This window comes from Pseudochaenichthys georgianus, chromosome 24, assembly GCF_902827115.2.
Source record: "Pseudochaenichthys georgianus chromosome 24, fPseGeo1.2, whole genome shotgun sequence".
NCBI classification, from domain to species: Eukaryota; Metazoa; Chordata; class Actinopteri; order Perciformes; family Channichthyidae; genus Pseudochaenichthys; species Pseudochaenichthys georgianus.
The window spans coordinates 13,995,244-14,013,419 of record NC_047526.1 but is presented as its reverse complement, the minus strand read 5'-3'; the positions used below and the strand labels follow the sequence as shown (position 1 = coordinate 14,013,419).

At 41.8% G+C, this 18,176-nt stretch overlaps 1 protein-coding gene across 3 annotated transcripts in view; it reads left to right on the top strand.

The window, feature by feature from the left end:
* LOC117439498 (solute carrier family 23 member 1-like) overlaps positions 1 to 14,370 on the top strand; it is a 17,063-nt gene extending 2,693 nt beyond the window's left edge. The window contains exons 2-12 of one of the 3 annotated variants that reach the window (XM_034075396.2): positions 5,926 to 6,063; positions 8,743 to 8,900; positions 9,771 to 9,930; positions 10,132 to 10,307; positions 10,409 to 10,529; positions 10,633 to 10,789; positions 11,265 to 11,518; positions 11,638 to 11,802; positions 11,887 to 11,995; positions 12,117 to 12,212; positions 13,822 to 14,370. In XM_034075396.2, coding sequence (XP_033931287.1) covers positions 5,926 to 6,063; positions 8,743 to 8,900; positions 9,771 to 9,930; positions 10,132 to 10,307; positions 10,409 to 10,529; positions 10,633 to 10,789; positions 11,265 to 11,518; positions 11,638 to 11,802; positions 11,887 to 11,995; positions 12,117 to 12,212; positions 13,822 to 14,087 — 1,800 coding nt within the window. In that variant the 3' untranslated portion in view covers positions 14,088 to 14,370. Of the gene's footprint in view, positions 1 to 5,925; positions 6,064 to 8,742; positions 8,901 to 9,770; positions 9,931 to 10,125; positions 10,308 to 10,408; positions 10,530 to 10,632; positions 10,790 to 11,264; positions 11,519 to 11,637; positions 11,803 to 11,886; positions 11,996 to 12,116; positions 12,213 to 13,821 lie in introns of all 3 variants that reach the window. The other 2 variants (XM_034075395.2, XM_034075397.2) reach the window with 2 other exon arrangements.
* The last annotated feature ends 3,806 nt before the right edge of the window (positions 14,371 to 18,176 follow it).

The following is an 18,176-nucleotide window of genomic DNA, read 5'->3' as shown; positions in this document are numbered from 1 at the left end:
CGACCTTTAAATCTCAGTTTATACTCACCCTGCCAGTATGTCTATGACAATATATATTTTTTTAGTCCATCGGTTCTTGAGATATAAATTAGTTGTGTTTTTGGCGCCCCCTATTGTTCGAAATGAACATTGTTTATTGTGCCTATTCCCCAAAACACACTGAACCTATCCACCGAAATCTGTGATATTTGGATACATTTTGGATGAATTGTGAGCATTTATGTGTAGGCCACACCCTTTTGCTAATACGTTTTGATTGATGTCGGCCACATTTTTCCACACCTCGTGCTCATTTTGTACGGTAATGTGTCTGCCCCTCCATTGATGCTGTGCACTAAGTTTGGTTTGGAAAATCAAGAAATTGGAATTTAAGTTAATATTTCAATGTTTTTCACATTATGCTAATTTAAAAAAAATCAAAGTAGGCGGAGCTTCGGGATATGAGAGGATAATATGTAGAGCTGCTCCACCCGGATAAGTGTGCAAAATTTCAGGTCCGTCAGACTTACGCTGCGACTTTGTAAATTGTTCGAAACACTGAATTTACACAGGTGGCGCTAGAGAGCAAGCTGAAAAATGTTCACCCATCGAATCCAGAATGTTAACATTTTCACCGGTCCTGGCGGCGTTGCCAAATGTCGCTACATGAATAGTGTCGTAACCCCCTCAAAAACAGGTCGAAAGTGCAGAACCGGTAACAGAAGAATAATAATACTGACGATTTCAATAGGTCTTTGCACTACGTGCTCAGGCCCTAATAAAACAAAACAAAAGAACATGTTAAAACACAGGCGGTGGATTGTAAGGAGCAGAAGATTGGGTCAGTGTTGGCAGAGCTGATTCCTCACTAACCAGGTTTTGAGTTGGGATTTAAATAAAGTGAATGTGGTCTGGTCTCTGATTGGAGGTGGGATCGAGTTCCATTGCTGAGCAGCTTTAACAGAAAATGAAGACTGACTGAAAGAACTTTTTCTGAGTGGAATAATGCAATCTCTTCTCGCTGCACCTCTTGTTACCCTAGTTGCAGTTGTGCGTATGTTAATAAACTGTCTAAGAGGAGGTGAGGTAAGGCCGTTGACAATCTTGTAAAAAAGGCAAGCATTTCCATGTTTAATGAGGTTTTCCCAGCTTAGCAAGTGGTATTTTTGGAGTATTGGGCAGTGATGCGAAAAAACAGATTTTTTGTCCAATGTTTGTTTGTACAATGACTCCAGTGGTTTTAATGTTGTTGTACTGGCATGTGACCAGGTAGTTAAACAGTAGGTGATGTGTGAGAGAACCATAGAGTGTGTGTACATCAGAGATGCCTCAATTGACATGTAATCTCTGGTGAACCTAAAATTCGACAGACTGAATTTAACTAGTGCATTAACCCATTCAGTTGGCTCTGTGACTTTTTGGATAACGTCCAGTTTTTCCATGTCGTCCAACTCATCCTTGAGCCGGTCACGCAGAGCATATGGGATGCGTCGAGGTGGACATACCACTGGTGATACAGAGGGTTTCAGTTGGAAACTGCATTCTCCAGGAAACAGTCCGATGCCTTTAAACACATCAGCAAACTCTTCCATCATGGTTGTGTGTGTTATCGGCTTTGCATCAACTACATGTATCATTTTGACTAGGTTTAAATCTAGACATGCTCTTAAGCCTAACAGAAGTGGAGCATTTGTATGGACTATGTCAAAACCTACCATGGCTGTTTTCTCACCGTGTTTACATGTCAGTCTACATGTTCCTTCTGCTTTTATCCTGTGCCCACCATAATCTGAGAGTTTGCTTGATGGGGGGCCTAGTATTACACTTCCATATATCTTGCGGAATGTGTCTGCTGGTATAATACTAGTCTGAGCACCAGTATCCAATTTAAACTTCAGTTTCTTCCTCGTTTTTCCCATTTTTACTTCTGCATATGCCTGTTCTCTATCTGTGTTTTCATGCTCTTTTATGATAGCATCAATATAGAGTTCTTCTAGTGACTGTTCTGCACTGTTTGAGATGGTATGCAATTTTCTGGGATTATATCTCGTCTGTGGCTGCTGTGTTTGTGACCTACACACTTTAGCAAAGTGGTTGGGCTTCTTGCATTTGCTGCATTGGCGACCCTTTGCTGGACATTCCTCAGTGCGACTGTGCTCCCTCCCGCATGCTCCACATTCCTTGCTCCTCACGGCGCTGTTACGATCATTCCATGTCGTCTTGTGCCCACAGGATGCTTGGTCTGCTCTAAAAGGTTTTCTGCTAACCGCGTGACCAGAGCGACTGTCGTGGCTAGCAGCAGTGGTTAGCATTGTCTTTAGCTGCTGCTGTGATAGCTCATGTGAACGTGCAATGTCAATGGCTTTCTCTAGCGTCAAGTCTGGACCGTGACATAGCAGTTTTTCGCGCACTCTTTGTGAGTTTGTAGCAAAGACAATCCTGTCTCTAATCATTTCCTCACTGTTTGGGTTTACTTAGCAATTTTAGCTCCGTTACAAACTGGTCAAAACTCTCACTGTCTCCTTGGATCTTTTCATGAAATTTATAGCGCGCAAATATGGGATTTGCTTTCGGAGTTACATAAGCTTCAAAAACGTTTTCTAGTACCTTACTTTGGTCTTCTATGTAAGTCCATGTATAAAAAACATCTCTGCCTTTTTCCCCAATCCATAGGAGTAGATAGCTACATTTTTCCTCCTCGTCTTTAGCATGTACTGTAGCGGGCCTGAAAACATGCACATGCTGCCAAAACTTTCTCCATGCGTCTGGCAGATTAGACGAGTCCCAGTCCATTTGTGGTGTTGGAACGCCTGTGTTCTCCATCTTCCGTCGTCAGGTCGATGATAAATGAACTAACTCTGACACCATGTAATATTCTGTTCTATGGACATGTAAGTGTCTACATAAACAGATGAAGCGGACCACCTCTTTCATTCCGAGTGTCCATCCTTTATTCCACTGGCGCGTAACATGCACACATACCTTACGTCATCCACGTGATCTCTGTAATCAAAGATCTTGTATTCACCAAGATGTTACAAAGTCAATTAATTGCTTATCGCGACAGGCACACAACAGTGGAAACAAACATGTGTTTGACATTCATTAGTGAATGAAACTTTGTGCCCTTTATAGTCTGTGTACAATATTGTGTATTTGTATATATATCCTATATATATTTATGCTAAGGTCCCGCTGCTGACACGATAGCAGTCATTTAGTGTGCATATGTGTAATTAAACCCATGATATCAAAATCTCACTCCAGCCAGGTACCCAAAGTTGGCAACCCTGCCTTAGCTAGCTAGCTAGCTTAAAATCAAATGTCTAACGGTAGCCTACTGACTCTTTTCTTTTTTACACAAGCCGACGTACCTCTGTCTTTGACTTTCGATTCCTCCTGTTCTTTTTTCCGTTTCCTTCCCGTTGCCCCTGAAGGCTTGAACCTTTTTATAATGCTAATTGTTTGCCTCTTGCTGTTGCATCGTTGCAATCTCCGACATTTTCAGCTGGAGCTACCGCGTCACTTTGGCTGTGAGCCGCGGCCCGTGGGTGCCAGATAAGCGACCATCCCCCCCTTTCATCCCTTACAGTTACAGCGCCCATCATACAGGGCAAATGCAAAATGTTGCCGCCGGCCCGGGGTGTTTACTTTATTCAATTATTAATGTAAACGTATTACATCAAGGGCATACAATTAGGCAGAATAAAAAACAAAAACATTTTTTAAATTGTGCATTGCTGCGCCCCTCCAGATCTGGCGCCCTAGGCGACCGCCTAGTTCGTATCGTATCGCATCGCCTGGTGTTTCAAATGTATCGTTAATGTATCGTATCGTGGCAACGTATCGAGATGCGCATCGCATCGGCCTCAGTGATGGAGATGCACATCCCTATTGCGCACAGATGAAACCCCCATGAGCGGCTATGCACTCGCTCGCGAGAGGCTATGCGCTCGCTCGCGAGAGAGACAGCCCTCTTGCTCGCTCGCAGGAGTGTCAGCCTCACTCGCTCACAGAGTCTGTCTGCGTGCGCGTGAAATGTTTCTGACACTTTGGGGCTGAGCCACTGGACTTTGATTGACAGCTGCCAGGACAACACACTCTCACTCCCTAAGCGTCCAGGAGCGACGTTTGGTCAGTGTCCGTGGCGTTTTCTCCTCCATTTTTTGACATATGGGAAATAACTGCGATCTGGCTCTCCCAACATACACGCGGTTTGAATGGCTAGTGCTTGTACTGTCAGATTTGCATACTCGGGATTTGATTGGCTGACGCCTCCGTCGAGGCGGCAAAAGTATAACATTGCTCTACTTTTGCAGCGAGCACCGCGAGAGAAGCTTTATATCAATTAATTTGATATAAAAAAATGACATTAATGAGTGCAATACTTTTACAAACACTGACTGACTGACTATATATTATACTATAGTAGTACTATTTAAAATAATATAGTCTTAATACGGAAACACCAACAAAAACACTATAGTAATACTTTTACACTTTTAACACTATAGTAATAATATGCATTCACTATGACAATATCATGCTATTATTAGTAGTGTTCTATAGTGTGTTTAAAAAACAACTGCAGAAACACTATATATTATACTATAGTTATACTATTTAAAACAATATAGGAATACTACAAAGATATAGATACATAGTATTACTATTGAAATATTATAGGGCTACTATAGCTAATAAAATGGCACTACAGAAAAAACTATAGTAATTCAATAGCTGGTGAAAAATACTACAGAACACTACAAACTTACTATAGGACACTATACAACTCTTACAGTATACTATAGTAATACTATAGTTCATTTCGTAAGGGAGGTGCATATACAGCAGACAGTAGCTAGCCGTTTTCGACAGATACAGCCCACTCAAAAATATATTGTTTTATATCAAATTCATTAATATATATATATTAGCTGTACTCTTTACGAATATAATAGTTTTTTATGGACAACTTTACCATTCAATCTCGTCCAACTGATCTTGCAGCTGTCACTCCTCGGCTCTTGGTAGTTCAGGCATTTATGAAACCTGGCAACTCCGGGCTTCCTTGCAGCTGTCAATCAAAGTCCAGTGGCTCCGCCCCAAAGTGCCAGAAACTTTTCACTCGCGCGTAGACAGACTCCGCGAGCGAGTGAGGCTGACACTCCCGCGAGTGAGCAAGAGGGCTATCAAAAGCCATTTGTGCCATTATTCGCGCGTTTATTCGCGCGTTTATTCGCGCGTTTATTCGCGCGAATAAACGGACCTCCCCGTTAATAATGGCGCAAATGGCTTTCGATAGAGGGCTGTCTCTCTCGCGAACGAGCGCATAGCCGCTCGCGGGTAAAAGCACATTTTCCGCTCGTGAGTAGCTTGTTTTGCGCGCTAGAATATTGACCCAAATCTGACTCCATACCCGTCACACTGCCACAGAGCAGATTCGTCAAGTTATAATGACTGATTTAAGAGGTTGTAATAACCAAGTTGCAGTTGTAATGGAAAATATATTTAAAAAATATGTATTTTTCTGCAAGTGAACATTTCATCACGAAGTTCATTTTTTTTCGACAAGCTACAAAACTTTTTTTTCTGTGACTTCAAATTTGGTTCACAGTTACGTGGATATTTTATACAAGTGTAAATTTGGTTCACAGTTACATGGATATTTTAAGTGTAAATGTATGCACACAAGCGCAGATTTTTTTTTCTGCAAGTGCTCACATCAGGTTTTACACGCTTTCGCATTTTGCACCATATCTACCTTCATACACACTCAGCCATATTTGTTTTTGATTTGGAAGCTTTACACATTTTCAATTAATACAGAAACACAAGGACAGAGATGTGTTTCTGTTGTCTATTATGTCTTTCTACGTGAAATGTCCATCTGTTTTAATGCACTTAAAAATCCCAAAAGGTTAAATGTTGTATATGGTGTTGCAGATGGATGGGGATCATCAAAGAGGAGAGGAGGGAAAGACATGTGGCAGCAGCTGTGTAACAGAGGAAGACAGAAATAAACCCACCTATTGTGTGACTGATGTTCCTCCCTGGTACCTTTGTATTTTTCTGGCAATGCAGGTGGGTGTGACAAAGCCTTGTGGAGGTTTTGGTTTCTGCGGGTCATAAAACAACATTGTAATTGGAGCAGTAAAACTATATGATTAAATATTTTATGGTTATGCCGTTACTGTTTTCTTCATACACTGAACAAAAATATAAATGCAACACTTTTGTTTTTGCTCCCATTTTTCATGAGATGAACTCAAAGATCTAAAACATTTTCTATACACAAAATAACCATTTATCTCAAATATTGTTCACAAATCTGAAAAAATCTGTGATACTGAGCACTTCTCCTTTGCCGAGATAATCCATCCCACCTCACAGGTGTGGCATATCAAGATGCTGATTAGACAGCATGATTATTGCACAGGTGTGCCTTAAGGCCCTGACACACCAAGCAGTCACCAGAGGACTAGCCGACGCTGAAGTCGGCTGTTGCCTGGCCGTGTTCTCCTGCGTTTTGGCCATGTGTCGCACGGGAACACACCGCACCGACTTCAGTGCGTGAGTGGCAATAACTCTCCTTACCAGCAGGCGGCGGTAGTGTGTATTCGTCATTCAAAAGAGGCAACAACCGGAAGACAGAGAAGAAGAAGAGTATCTTTTCTCCGTAATATCATACAGAGCTGGCCTCTCCTGGATCAAGGTGATGAGCAGGTCTTCGTTTGCATCATTCCAGATCGCCATGATGAGATGAAAATGAATAGCAGTCTGTGTGTGCCTTCTTAAATCGTTTGTTTACGTCCCTCCCTTCCGCTTCGCTTCTCATGCACTGATTTGCTAGCTGAACAGCCAATCAGAGTGATTATTTGGTCCGACTGCCAGACCCGATGCATGGCCGATTCAACATGTTGAATCGGCCATGCATCGGGTCTGGCAGTCCAAATAAGGCGTGTCACGGTCGACGGTGCGGGACACACCAACCTGACTACGGCGCCGCGAATGCCCGACAGCCTCTGACGGCCTCTGACTCCCAAAATCGGGTTGGTGTGTCAGGGCCTTTAGGCTGGCCACAATAAAAGGCCACTCTGAAACGTGCCGTTTTGCTTTATTGGGGGGGTCTGGGGGGGTCCGAAAACCAGTCAGTATCTGGTGTGACCACCATTTGCCTCACGCAGTGCAACACATCTCCTTCGCATAGAGTTGATCAGGTTGTTGATTGTGGCCTGTGGAATGTTGGTCCACTCCTCTTCAATGGCTGTGCCAAGTTGCTGGATATTGGCAGGAACTGGAACACGCTGTCGTATACGCCGATCCAGAGCATCCCAAACATGCTCAATGGGTGACATGTCCGGTGAGTATGCTGGCCATGCAAGAACTGGGATGTTTTCAGCCTCCAGGAATTGTGTACAGATCCTTACAACATGGGGCCGTGCATTATCATGCTGCAACATGAGGTGATGGTCGTGGATGAATGGCACAACAATGGGCCTCAGGATTTCGTCACGGTATCTCTGTGCATTCACAATGCCATCAATAAAATGCACCTGTGTTCGTCGTCCATAACATACGCCTGCCCCACCACCACCATGGGCCACTCGATTCACAACATTGACATCAGAAAACCGCTCACCCACACGACGCCACACACGCTGTCTGCCATCTGCCCTGAACAGTGAAAACCGGGATTCATCCGTGAAGAGAACACCTCTCCAACGTGCCAGACGCCATCGAATGTGAGCATTTGCCCACTCAAGTCGGTTACCGCGACAAACCGGAGTCAGGTCGAGACCCAGATGAGGACGACGAGCATGCAGATGAGCTGCCCTGAGACGGTTTCTGACAGTTTGTGCAGAAATTCTTTGGTTATGCAAACCGATTGTTGCAGCAGCTGTCCGAGTGGCTGGTCTCAGACGATCTTGGAGGTGAACATGCTGGATGTGGAGGTCCTGGGCTGGTGTGGTTACACGTGGTCTGCGGTTGTGAGGCCGGTTGGATGTACTGCCAAATTCTCTGAAACGCCTTTGGAGACGGCTTATGGTAGAGAAATGAACATTCAATTCACGGGGCAACAGCTCTGGTGGACATTCCTGCATGCCAATTGCACGCTCCCTCAAAACTTGCGACATCTGTGGCATTGTGCTGTGTGATAAAACTGAACATTTTAGAGTGGCCTTTTATTGTGGCCAGCCTAAGGCACACCTGTGCAATAATCATGCTGTCTAATCAGCATCTTGATATGCCACACCTGTGAGGTGGGATGGATTATCTCGGCAAAGGAGAAGTGCTCACTATCACAGATATTTTCAGATTTGTGAACAATATTTGAGAGAAATGGTTATTTTGTGAATATAGAAAATGTTTTAGATCTTTGAGTTCATCTCATGAAAAATGGGAGCAAAAACAAAAGTGTTGCATTTAGTGTTCAGTGTAGTTAAGTCTGACAGGCCAAGGAACCGAGCATTCACACTAGGGTAATCATAGAAAACAGATCAAACAACATGGAAACTGATTTTCTCAACTCAGATTCTTTATATGTTGTCCTAAATCACATAGGAACATATTTCTTCAGTCTGAAAAGTAAAAAAACACTGAGTGACTTCTGGCATTTATGTACATGTATAAAAGTAGCATCCATTTATCATTAATAGTTTGTAAAATACTGCAAATGCAGATTGTTGTTGTCCGGTGTGTGTAGGGGTGTCATCAATAACCTTAATTATTCACTCTGATCACCATTCCTCTCATGTGCAGCATTACCTGACAGCCTTTGGGTCGATCACCGCCATCCCCCTCATTCTCTCTGAGGGGCTGTGTCTGCAGCACGACAGCCTGACTCAGAGTCAGCTCATTAACACCATTTTCTTCACCTCTGGCCTGGTCACTGTGCTGCAGGTCACCTTTGGTGTCAGGTCAGAATGATGGCTCCAGCTAATCACACCACTAACCATCCTATACGATTGGAGACAGTTTTAGTTAAAAGTGTAAGAGTAATAGTACTCTGAATAACAAACTCTGGTTACTCAAGTTAGACCCTTACTGAGACCCTTGGAAATGTGAAAACTGGCTTCTATTTTTTCTTTGTTACTGTATAACATAATTTTATGGATACAGTAATATAGAAAATGTAATGGCTCTGTTTCCTAGCTCCTATTAAACAGTTTTAAAGAAGCAGCAAACAGCTGTTTTAGGGGGGGGAAAGCTTGACAAGAACCCGACAAAAGCACTGAGTTGTATGCTACCTTGCACTAATCGCAGGACAAACTCAAAGGCAAAAACATAGGCTAACTGAAAAAAAACTTGACTAAGATGTTGAACATTAAATACATGATAATAACATACTATTAACTATCTACTAAACACCGCTGGTGAAAAAGTGTAACAAATGTATGCGTAAAGAGAACTCAAACGCAAAAACATAGGCTAACTGAAAAAAAACTTGACTAAGATGTTGAACATTAAATACATGATAATAACATACTATTAACTATCTACTAAACACCAGCATGTTAACCTTGTCATTGTGAGCATGTTAGCATTACGATGTTAGCATTTAGTACAGTCTCACAAAGCTACAGTCAAGTTGACTCTGCTGTTCTTAACTTGTTAAAGAAAGTTGGTGACCTATTATTGTGCATTTATAACAAACATAGATTCAACTGTACTGTTTTGTAGTCTTACACATTCAGTAGACATGAGGCAACCTTTAAATGCTATGTCCTAATAAATGGTTTGTTTATTTGTCTGACTGAGAACTATGTTTGTTTTTGTCACACTTGTAGGCTTCCCATACTACAGGGGGGCACCTTTAGTCTGGTGACCCCTGCCATGGCCATGTTGTCCCTACCAGAATGGAAGTGCCCAGCTTGGACCCAGAACGCCACACTGGTCAACACTTCCTCACCTGTTTTCATAGAAGTTTGGCAGACCCGCCTGACAACAGTGAGCCAGCACTAAAACAGCACAGCTTTTGATTGATAAAAAAACAAAGAAGTGAAACAACACTTTTGTAGAGCTTATGATTCATTCAGTGAGCTAGTTTCCGCTCCGGGAAGTAGACAATCCAATTGCAGGCATAGACTCTCACTTGGCCAAAGTTGATGCTAAGGGTTTTGATTATTGTGTTCCTGTCCGCAGCTGCAGGGCTCTATTATGGTGGCCTCTCTTCTGCAGATCCTGGTTGGTTTCTCGGGCCTCATTGGCCTCCTCATGCGCTTCATTGGCCCGCTAACCATTGCCCCCACTGTCTCTCTCATTGGCCTGTCACTGTTCGATTCAGTCGGACAGAAGGCTGGCAGCCACTGGGGCATCTCTGCTATGTACGTAAGCGCTCGATGCCATAGTTACTCTCTCTTTGCCTACGGTATCAGTCTCTGGTATTGCATCATCATGCTAATGACAGTTATTCTCATACACACAGGACCACAGTGCTGATCATCCTGTTCTCCCAGTACCTCCGTCGTGTACCAGTCCCTGTTCCTGCATATAGCAAAGCCAAGAAACTGCACACCTCAAAGTTATATATCTTCCAGATAATGCCTGTATGTTATGTATAAGCATGTATGTAGAGCCAGATATACACCATTTCTGTTCCTTTTTAATTGTACTGGCATATGCTGAGGCTGATAAGTAAATATTGTTTAGATCCTGCTGGGGATTGGGGTCTCATGGTTAGTCTGCTACCTCCTCACCATATTTGATGTCCTACCATCTGATCCGACCCAATATGGCCACCTGGCCCGCACTGACGTTAAGGGAGATGTGGTGAATGAGGCTTCCTGGTTCACATTACCTTACCCTGGTAAGTAAACAAGATACTATCAAAGACATTCTGGGAGGTAAGAAAAAACCATGGGCATAGTAGAATCAAATATTCATTCATTAATTAGCATTAATTCCTGCATGTATGATGCATTGGTGTAGGCATCACCCTGGTTCCCTTGTAAAAAAGCTTATGGGATTACTCTATTGAACTATAGCAGGAAATAAGCTTTTGTCTAACGAAAGATTATACTAGATACTGTACAAGTTTTGTTTAGCAAGATAATCCTAACAAATAAACACTTGTGTGATTGTTAAGTAAAAGCTAACGATATGCTATAAACAAACCTCACTACAGTCACATTAATTCAACATCTGAACCACTGAGTACACACATTTACGGTATGGGAAATGGAGAAAGGGGAAGTGCAAAAAAGATCACTCATGAACTAATTTGTTAATAACTAATCCTTGTTTACATTGCTCAATATTTACAATTTTGACTCCTAATAAAGGTCAGTGGGGCATGCCAGCTGTGAGCCTGGCAGGTGTGTTTGGCATGATGGCTGGAATAATATGCTCCATGGCAGAATCTGTGGGCGACTATTACGCCTGTGCCAGGTTGTCAGGCGCCCCCCCTCCCCCCTCGCACGCCATCAACAGGGGTATTGGTGTTGAGGGGCTGGGCAGTTTGTTGGCAGGGGCCTTTGGCACAGGCAACGGCACTACCTCATTTAGTGAGAATGTGGCTGCCCTTGGTATCACGAAGGTAAGATAAGATATCGACATCCAACCGTACAGAATATATTTTATTTATACTGCAGTAGTCAAATGCATGTTCAAAACATCTGGTATTGAGAACAAGCACAATTCCTGTTTGTGTAACAGGTGGGGAGCCGAATGGTTATTCTTCTGAGTGGATTGTTCATGATTTTGATCGGGATGGTGGGCAAAGTTGGGGCCATCTTCGCCACCATCCCCACCCCTGTAATGGGAGGCATGCTTCTGATCATGTTTGGAGTCATAGCTGCAGCAGGAGTTTCAAATCTACAGGTATAATACGATTAACAATCAGCCACATTGTGTCCAAATGCTTTGCTACTATTCAGAATGTTGCTGACATATCTCATTTTACAGTCCACAGACATGAACTCCTCCAGGAATATATTTATTTTTGGCTTCTCCATTATGTCTGCACTCGTCATTCCGAACTGGATAATGAAGAATCCTGGTTTCTTAGATACCGGTATCTATCAAGAAATGGCATTACTCCTTAAAGCCTTCTCTATTTTGACAGCATGTAATGTATATCTTTCTCAATAATTATTTTGTCTGTGTTTTTACTTAATATTTCTTTTGTAACTCAGGTGTTAAAGAGGTAGATCAAGTGCTGCAGATATTATTGACCACAAATATGTTTGTGGGAGGGTTTCTTGGCTTCTTCCTTGATAACACAATTCCAGGTGAGCTGAAATTGAAGGTTGTTATTGACACAAGTTCTAAAATCCAATTAATGTGAATGTAAACTGTTATTACACTGAACAAAAATATAAATGCAACACTTTTGTTTTTGCGCCCATTTTTCATGAGATGAACTCAAAGATCTAAAACATTTTCTTTATACACAAAATAACCATTTCTCTCAAATATTATTCACAAATCTGAAAAAATCTGTGATAGTGAGCACTTCTCCTTTGCCCAGATAATCCATCCCACCTCACAGGTGTGGCATATCAGATGCTGATTAGACAGCATGATTATTGCACAGGTGTGCCTTAGGCTGGCCACAATAAAAGGCCACTCTAAAATGTTCAGTTTTATCACACAGCACAATGCCACAGATGTCGCAAGTTTTGAGGGAGCGTGCAATTGGCATGCTGACAGCAGGAATGTCCACCAGAGCTGTTGCCCCGTGAATTGAATGTTCATTTCTCTACCATGAGCCGTCTCCAAAGGCGTTTCAGAGAATTTGGCAGTACATCCAACCGGCCTCACAACCGCAGACCACGTGTAACCACACCAGCCCAGGACCTCCACATCCAGCATGTTCACCTCCAAGATCATCTGAGACCAGCCACTCGGACAGCTGCTGCAACAATCGGTTTGCATAACCAAAGAATTTCTGCACAAACTGTCAGAAACCGTCTCAGGGAAGATCATCTGCATGCTCGTCGTCCTCATCTGGGTCTCGACCTGACTCCGGTTCGTCGCCGTAACCGACTTGAGTGGGCAAATGCTCACATTCGATGTGGCCCATGGTGGTGGTGGGGTTATGGTATGGGCAGGCGTATGTTATGGACGACGAACACAGGTGCATTTTATTGATGGCATTGTGAATGCACAGAGATACCGTGACGAGATCCTGAGGCCCATTGTTGTGCCATTCATCCACGACCATCACCTCATGTTGCAGCATGATAATGCCCCATGTTGCAAGGATCTGTACACAATTCCTGGAGGCTGAAAACATCCCAGTTCTTGCATGGCCAGCATACTCACCGGACATGTCACCCATTGAGCATGTTTGGGATGCTCTGGATCGGCGTATACGACAGCGTGTTCCAGTTCCTGCCAATATCCAGCAACTTGGCACAGCCAAGGAGGAGTGGACCAACATTCCACAGGCCACAATCAACAACCTGATCAACTCTATGCAAAGGAGATGTGTTGCACTGCGTGAGGCAAATGGTGGTCACACCAGATACTGACTGGTTTTCGGACCCCCCCCAGACCCCCCCAATAAAGCAAAACTGCCGTTTCAGAGTGGCCTTTTATTGTGGCCAGCCCACACCTGTGCAATAATCATGCTGTCTAATCAGCATCTTGATATGCCACACCGGTGAGGTGGGATGGATTATCTCGGCAAAGGAGAAGTGCTCACTATCACAGATTTTTTCAGATTTGTGAACAATATTTGAGAGAAATGGTTATTTTGTGAATATAGAAAATGTTTTAGATTTTTGAGTTCATCTCATGAAAAATGGGAGCAAAAACAAAAGTGTTGCATTTATATTTTTGTTCAGTGTATAAAAAAGGTGTGGTCTAATTGTCTTTCTAATACCACGATCTCAGGGACCAAACGTGAGCGTGGCCTCTTAGCCCAGGATAAAGTACATCTGGGGGACTCTAGCTGCACCTTGGGAACTGAAGAGGTGTATGACCTTCCGTTTGGCATAGCCTCTTGCCTGTCATCCCAATCTTGGGTCCGTTACATCCCTTTTTGCCCATGGAAGGATAGCAGATCTGAGAAACAGTCGGAGGAAAACAATATGCTACAAGGCCGGGGGAAAGAGCACCTGCAACACGGCACGGTGGTGTTTGATGAATGTACTCTATAAACTGTGATAAAGAGGTGGTGTCATAAAGTGAAATAATAAAAATGTTATCTTTTTACATCACACAAGGGTCAAATAAATATTGTTTTGAGGATCTTTGCCCTACTGATGACTGGTCAAACAGGAGATTACAATAAGTGTACTTTCCTACATGAACCAGAACTGCCAGCAGTGGATTTATTTGTGATGCATTATCCCTTCAATTATGACTATGCAAAAAAAAAAGGAAGTGTGAACTGAAGCTTCCACATTCTGTCAACACCAAATAAAGAACACTACTTAAATATCACTGTGTTACTATGCTCCACCGTTACTCACATTTATTCTAAAAACTCATAACCAGTCACACACACACCGACAGAAAACTAGAATAATGCATTCCTCATTCTCCTCTTTCAAAGGAAATGTAATTTAGCCTGTGGATAACTGTATTATCACACATTCCTATCTTCACACTGATCTAAGCAGCAGCTTAAAAAACCCACAGCAGAGACCCTCTGGCTCTTCTTGTGTTTCCTTCTGCAAAAGAGATAACACATATTTTCAATCGTCCACTTTGCCTTCATCTCTTTTCTCTGTCAATTCATTTCCTCTGCCTCACCAGCGCTGACAGGCAGGTGGGATATGGTTTAATGCTTTGATCTGTGGAGCCATCAGTTTTCCCAGAGGCGCAATTGAAACACTGGTCACTGGTTGGATGAACACTGTAATGTTATTTAAGGATGGTACAAAAGCATGAGTGAACTTGAGCTATACAAATCTAACCTTTTTTACTTACGTGCCTTACTGGAAACGCATTACAGAATATCATATTTTGAAAGTTAGTGTTCTGGAAAGGGATTTTACGCAGTGATCGTCAATTGGTTTTGTGTAACACTATGCCAGCAATCTGCATTTCAATGGGAAAGGACAACTAGTACAAATCATTAGTAAAGGCTTAACATTTACCAGCACCATACTTTTTTATTCTGTCTTTGAGACTTCAGCCTTGAGAAATTGCTTTTATTTGTATCATCTAATCATGCCTCCATGGCTCTCAGGCACTTTATGAGATCTATAGTAAGCTCTTGAAAGCTTTCAAACACCTAGTTTATCTTTTGGACATAAACATTTACACAAATGGAGTTAGGAGAATGGGGAGAGAGACACACAAAAAGAATAACTAGTGAGATAATGTGTTTTAGTGACAGGGTCATTTTTTAGACAATGTGAAAGACTGCTCTACACACTCCCGCTGACTCTAAAACAAACAAAAATGTCCAATGAATGCAAACATCAGTATATTTATTTTTAACTGATCTAGCTAACCGTACTCACATTCATTCATAAGATTGATTTTTATGTGAAATCTGAATATACTGCAGTGGATTCATAAGGTTTCAATATTAGCTTCTATTTTACATCCTATAAAATTCATTTCGACTCATCACAGGAGAATAAATATGATGAAGTATAAATACATGTATAAGAAGGATGAATCCATACTGCTTAAAAGTAACTTTAAAAGTAATGACTTGACATGAATTATTGATATGATCCTTTTCAGTGCCAGAGTTATGGCTCTGTGCTTTACTGTAGGAAACTAGGTGTTATTCACTCACTGAGCTAAAGTGTGGGAATGAAAATGGTAGATTACGAAAATAATTAGTCAGGTTAAGCCTCAGGTTCTTTCAGTCATCCATAAGAATAAAGTCTGTTCATTTGGGTTAGGGTGGTGGGCATATCTGATACTTCTTTGCTCTGTAAATACTGGATGAATCAGCACACCATTTTCAAACTGACGAATAAACTCAATTTGAGTGAGAATAGTGTGACTTTTGCTTTGGTACATCTCAAAATATTCACTCAGGAATAAAACTTCAAAATCTTTATGCTGTATACTATTATTTTATCTCCATAAATTGGTTGTATTGGTGCTATATATATATTGAGATTCTTAATCCATTGAAGTGCACTAAGCAACTAAATAATTAACTAATTAACTAACTAACTCTGGATGATGCTAACTGGAAGCAAGGTGCAATAGAGATAATAGTTAATCTTGTGACTAGAATACCCCAATTGCAATACAAAAAACTATATAAACAGAGATAAAAAGGCCAATCAGGAGCACTGACAATAGTTTATTACAACTATGAATTATTCAAGAAGTACAATTTCATTGTGGTTTGCCACCCTATGTGACACCGATTATAATTCTGTTAATTTAGCTGCAAAATCTGAGGACTGTTACTCCATAATTAACCTGCAACAACGAACATGAAGCAAACAATCTCAAATAAATGAGCATATCAGATCATGACACTATAATAAGAGCACTGCTGGGTGCTGAGAAAGAGCCTGACATATTCATATTGCTGCAGTTTTTCTTCACTAATCACAATTTCTATGTTTCCTTTACTCTTTCACCAAGGGCCTCTAATTAATGTGATCTTGAAAAACTTTTTGGATATGAACTAAAATATTGCACACCATCCGACTGGAATTTTTTCATGCTTAAAACATCCGGACCAGAACAGATTCAGCATGTTCCCATGTTCGATGGATAATTATCTCCTACCATGAGACCTGCCTTATCACAGCGGGATCACATTGGTGCTCATTAAAAAAAGGAAGAAAAGTAATGAAGACAGCCTCGAACAGCTCATCCCAAAATGTAAACTCACATGATGTTCACTTTACTCATAAGTGCTCTGAAGTGCCTGCCATATCCAACAAAAGAGAATAAGATATACTCTATTGATCCCAAACGGGTTGTTACACTGATTGATTTCCACATTCATATTGAGGACTTATTTCATGTCAGGGATGAGGAAATGCACTGAAGAGCTCTCGACGTTGTATTTTCTGGGAAATTGTGAGTTTCCCTTGGTTTATTCTGCAATGTTGTTCCTCTTTGCCTCTCTGTTGATGTAGTAGGCTCATTTCAACACTGGAGGGGGCTACAGGCTAAACTTTGCTTTTCAGTCTAAACCTGGTCAAAACACGTTGACAGTGTGTAAAGAGGGCCGCCGCCCTTCTTCAGCAGTTTAAACTGGTTGGAGGTTGTTGTTGTAGAGTATGCTACTGTAGGATATGTGAAGGTGGAAAGTGAATGTGTTGACGCCAGATTAACTCTTCAAGGTTACAAGGCTTCTGATTTCTGTCTGTCCGTGGTACCAGTTCAAACTAAACCTCTTTAGCTTGGCCCTCCAGCGGGTAACAGCTGATGAACGTTATTAAGTATTGATTTCACTTGTGAAACCGGAAGCTTTCGTGGAAAGGGCCTTACGTAAGGCTGGACTTTGTTATTGTCTTCGAAATCAGTCCTAGCTTGTGAACCAGATGTGTTTTGTTTTGGTTACAAGTCAAGAAAACCGGTTTTTTTTTAACATAGCTTTAAAAAACATTCCCTCTTACTTGAAAGGACAGCTTTTGTCTCTTATTTTACTTTAGAAACTAACATGGAATGACAACGTACTTCATTAATAGACTAAGGCCCTATAATCTTATTTAACAATAACTTGTTCGGGTTTTATTGCAAAAAGTCTACTGCGTGGCTGTAACCTCCATCTGTTCGTGGAGTTGTTTGCGAGGGGACGTTAATGCAGCACAATAGACCCGCCAGGGATCCAGAACAGGGCGGTATGAGCCAGCTCCGTCAAGGGGCCAGCGGAAGCCTGAACGCACCACGCCATGTGGAGATGATACATACAAAATAAAATTTATAAATACCAGCGTGTCTCTTTCTAGGAAAATACATAATTAAGGTTATTGTTTGACAGGTTTTAATGTTGTTACGGACTTATTTTCCTATGGCCCTATGCTTGAATCTCAACTCCATGCTATGTTCCCTTTAAATATACAGAGATGGGAAACAGAGGAACCCTTGGCCTTGAGAACAAGCAGATCAGATTTATTTGAAGCATACGCTGCAATTGTTTGTATTGAAAACATATTGGATTCCCCCTAGTGTTTTATTATTAATAATACATTAAGTAAATTGTGTAATATTTTAACATCGAGGAATTCAATGTTTTATTTTGAAAGTACTCGCCGGATGATCCGTTTGTCATTTTGGCGAACTTGGCGCTTTATATACTGTTTGCAACC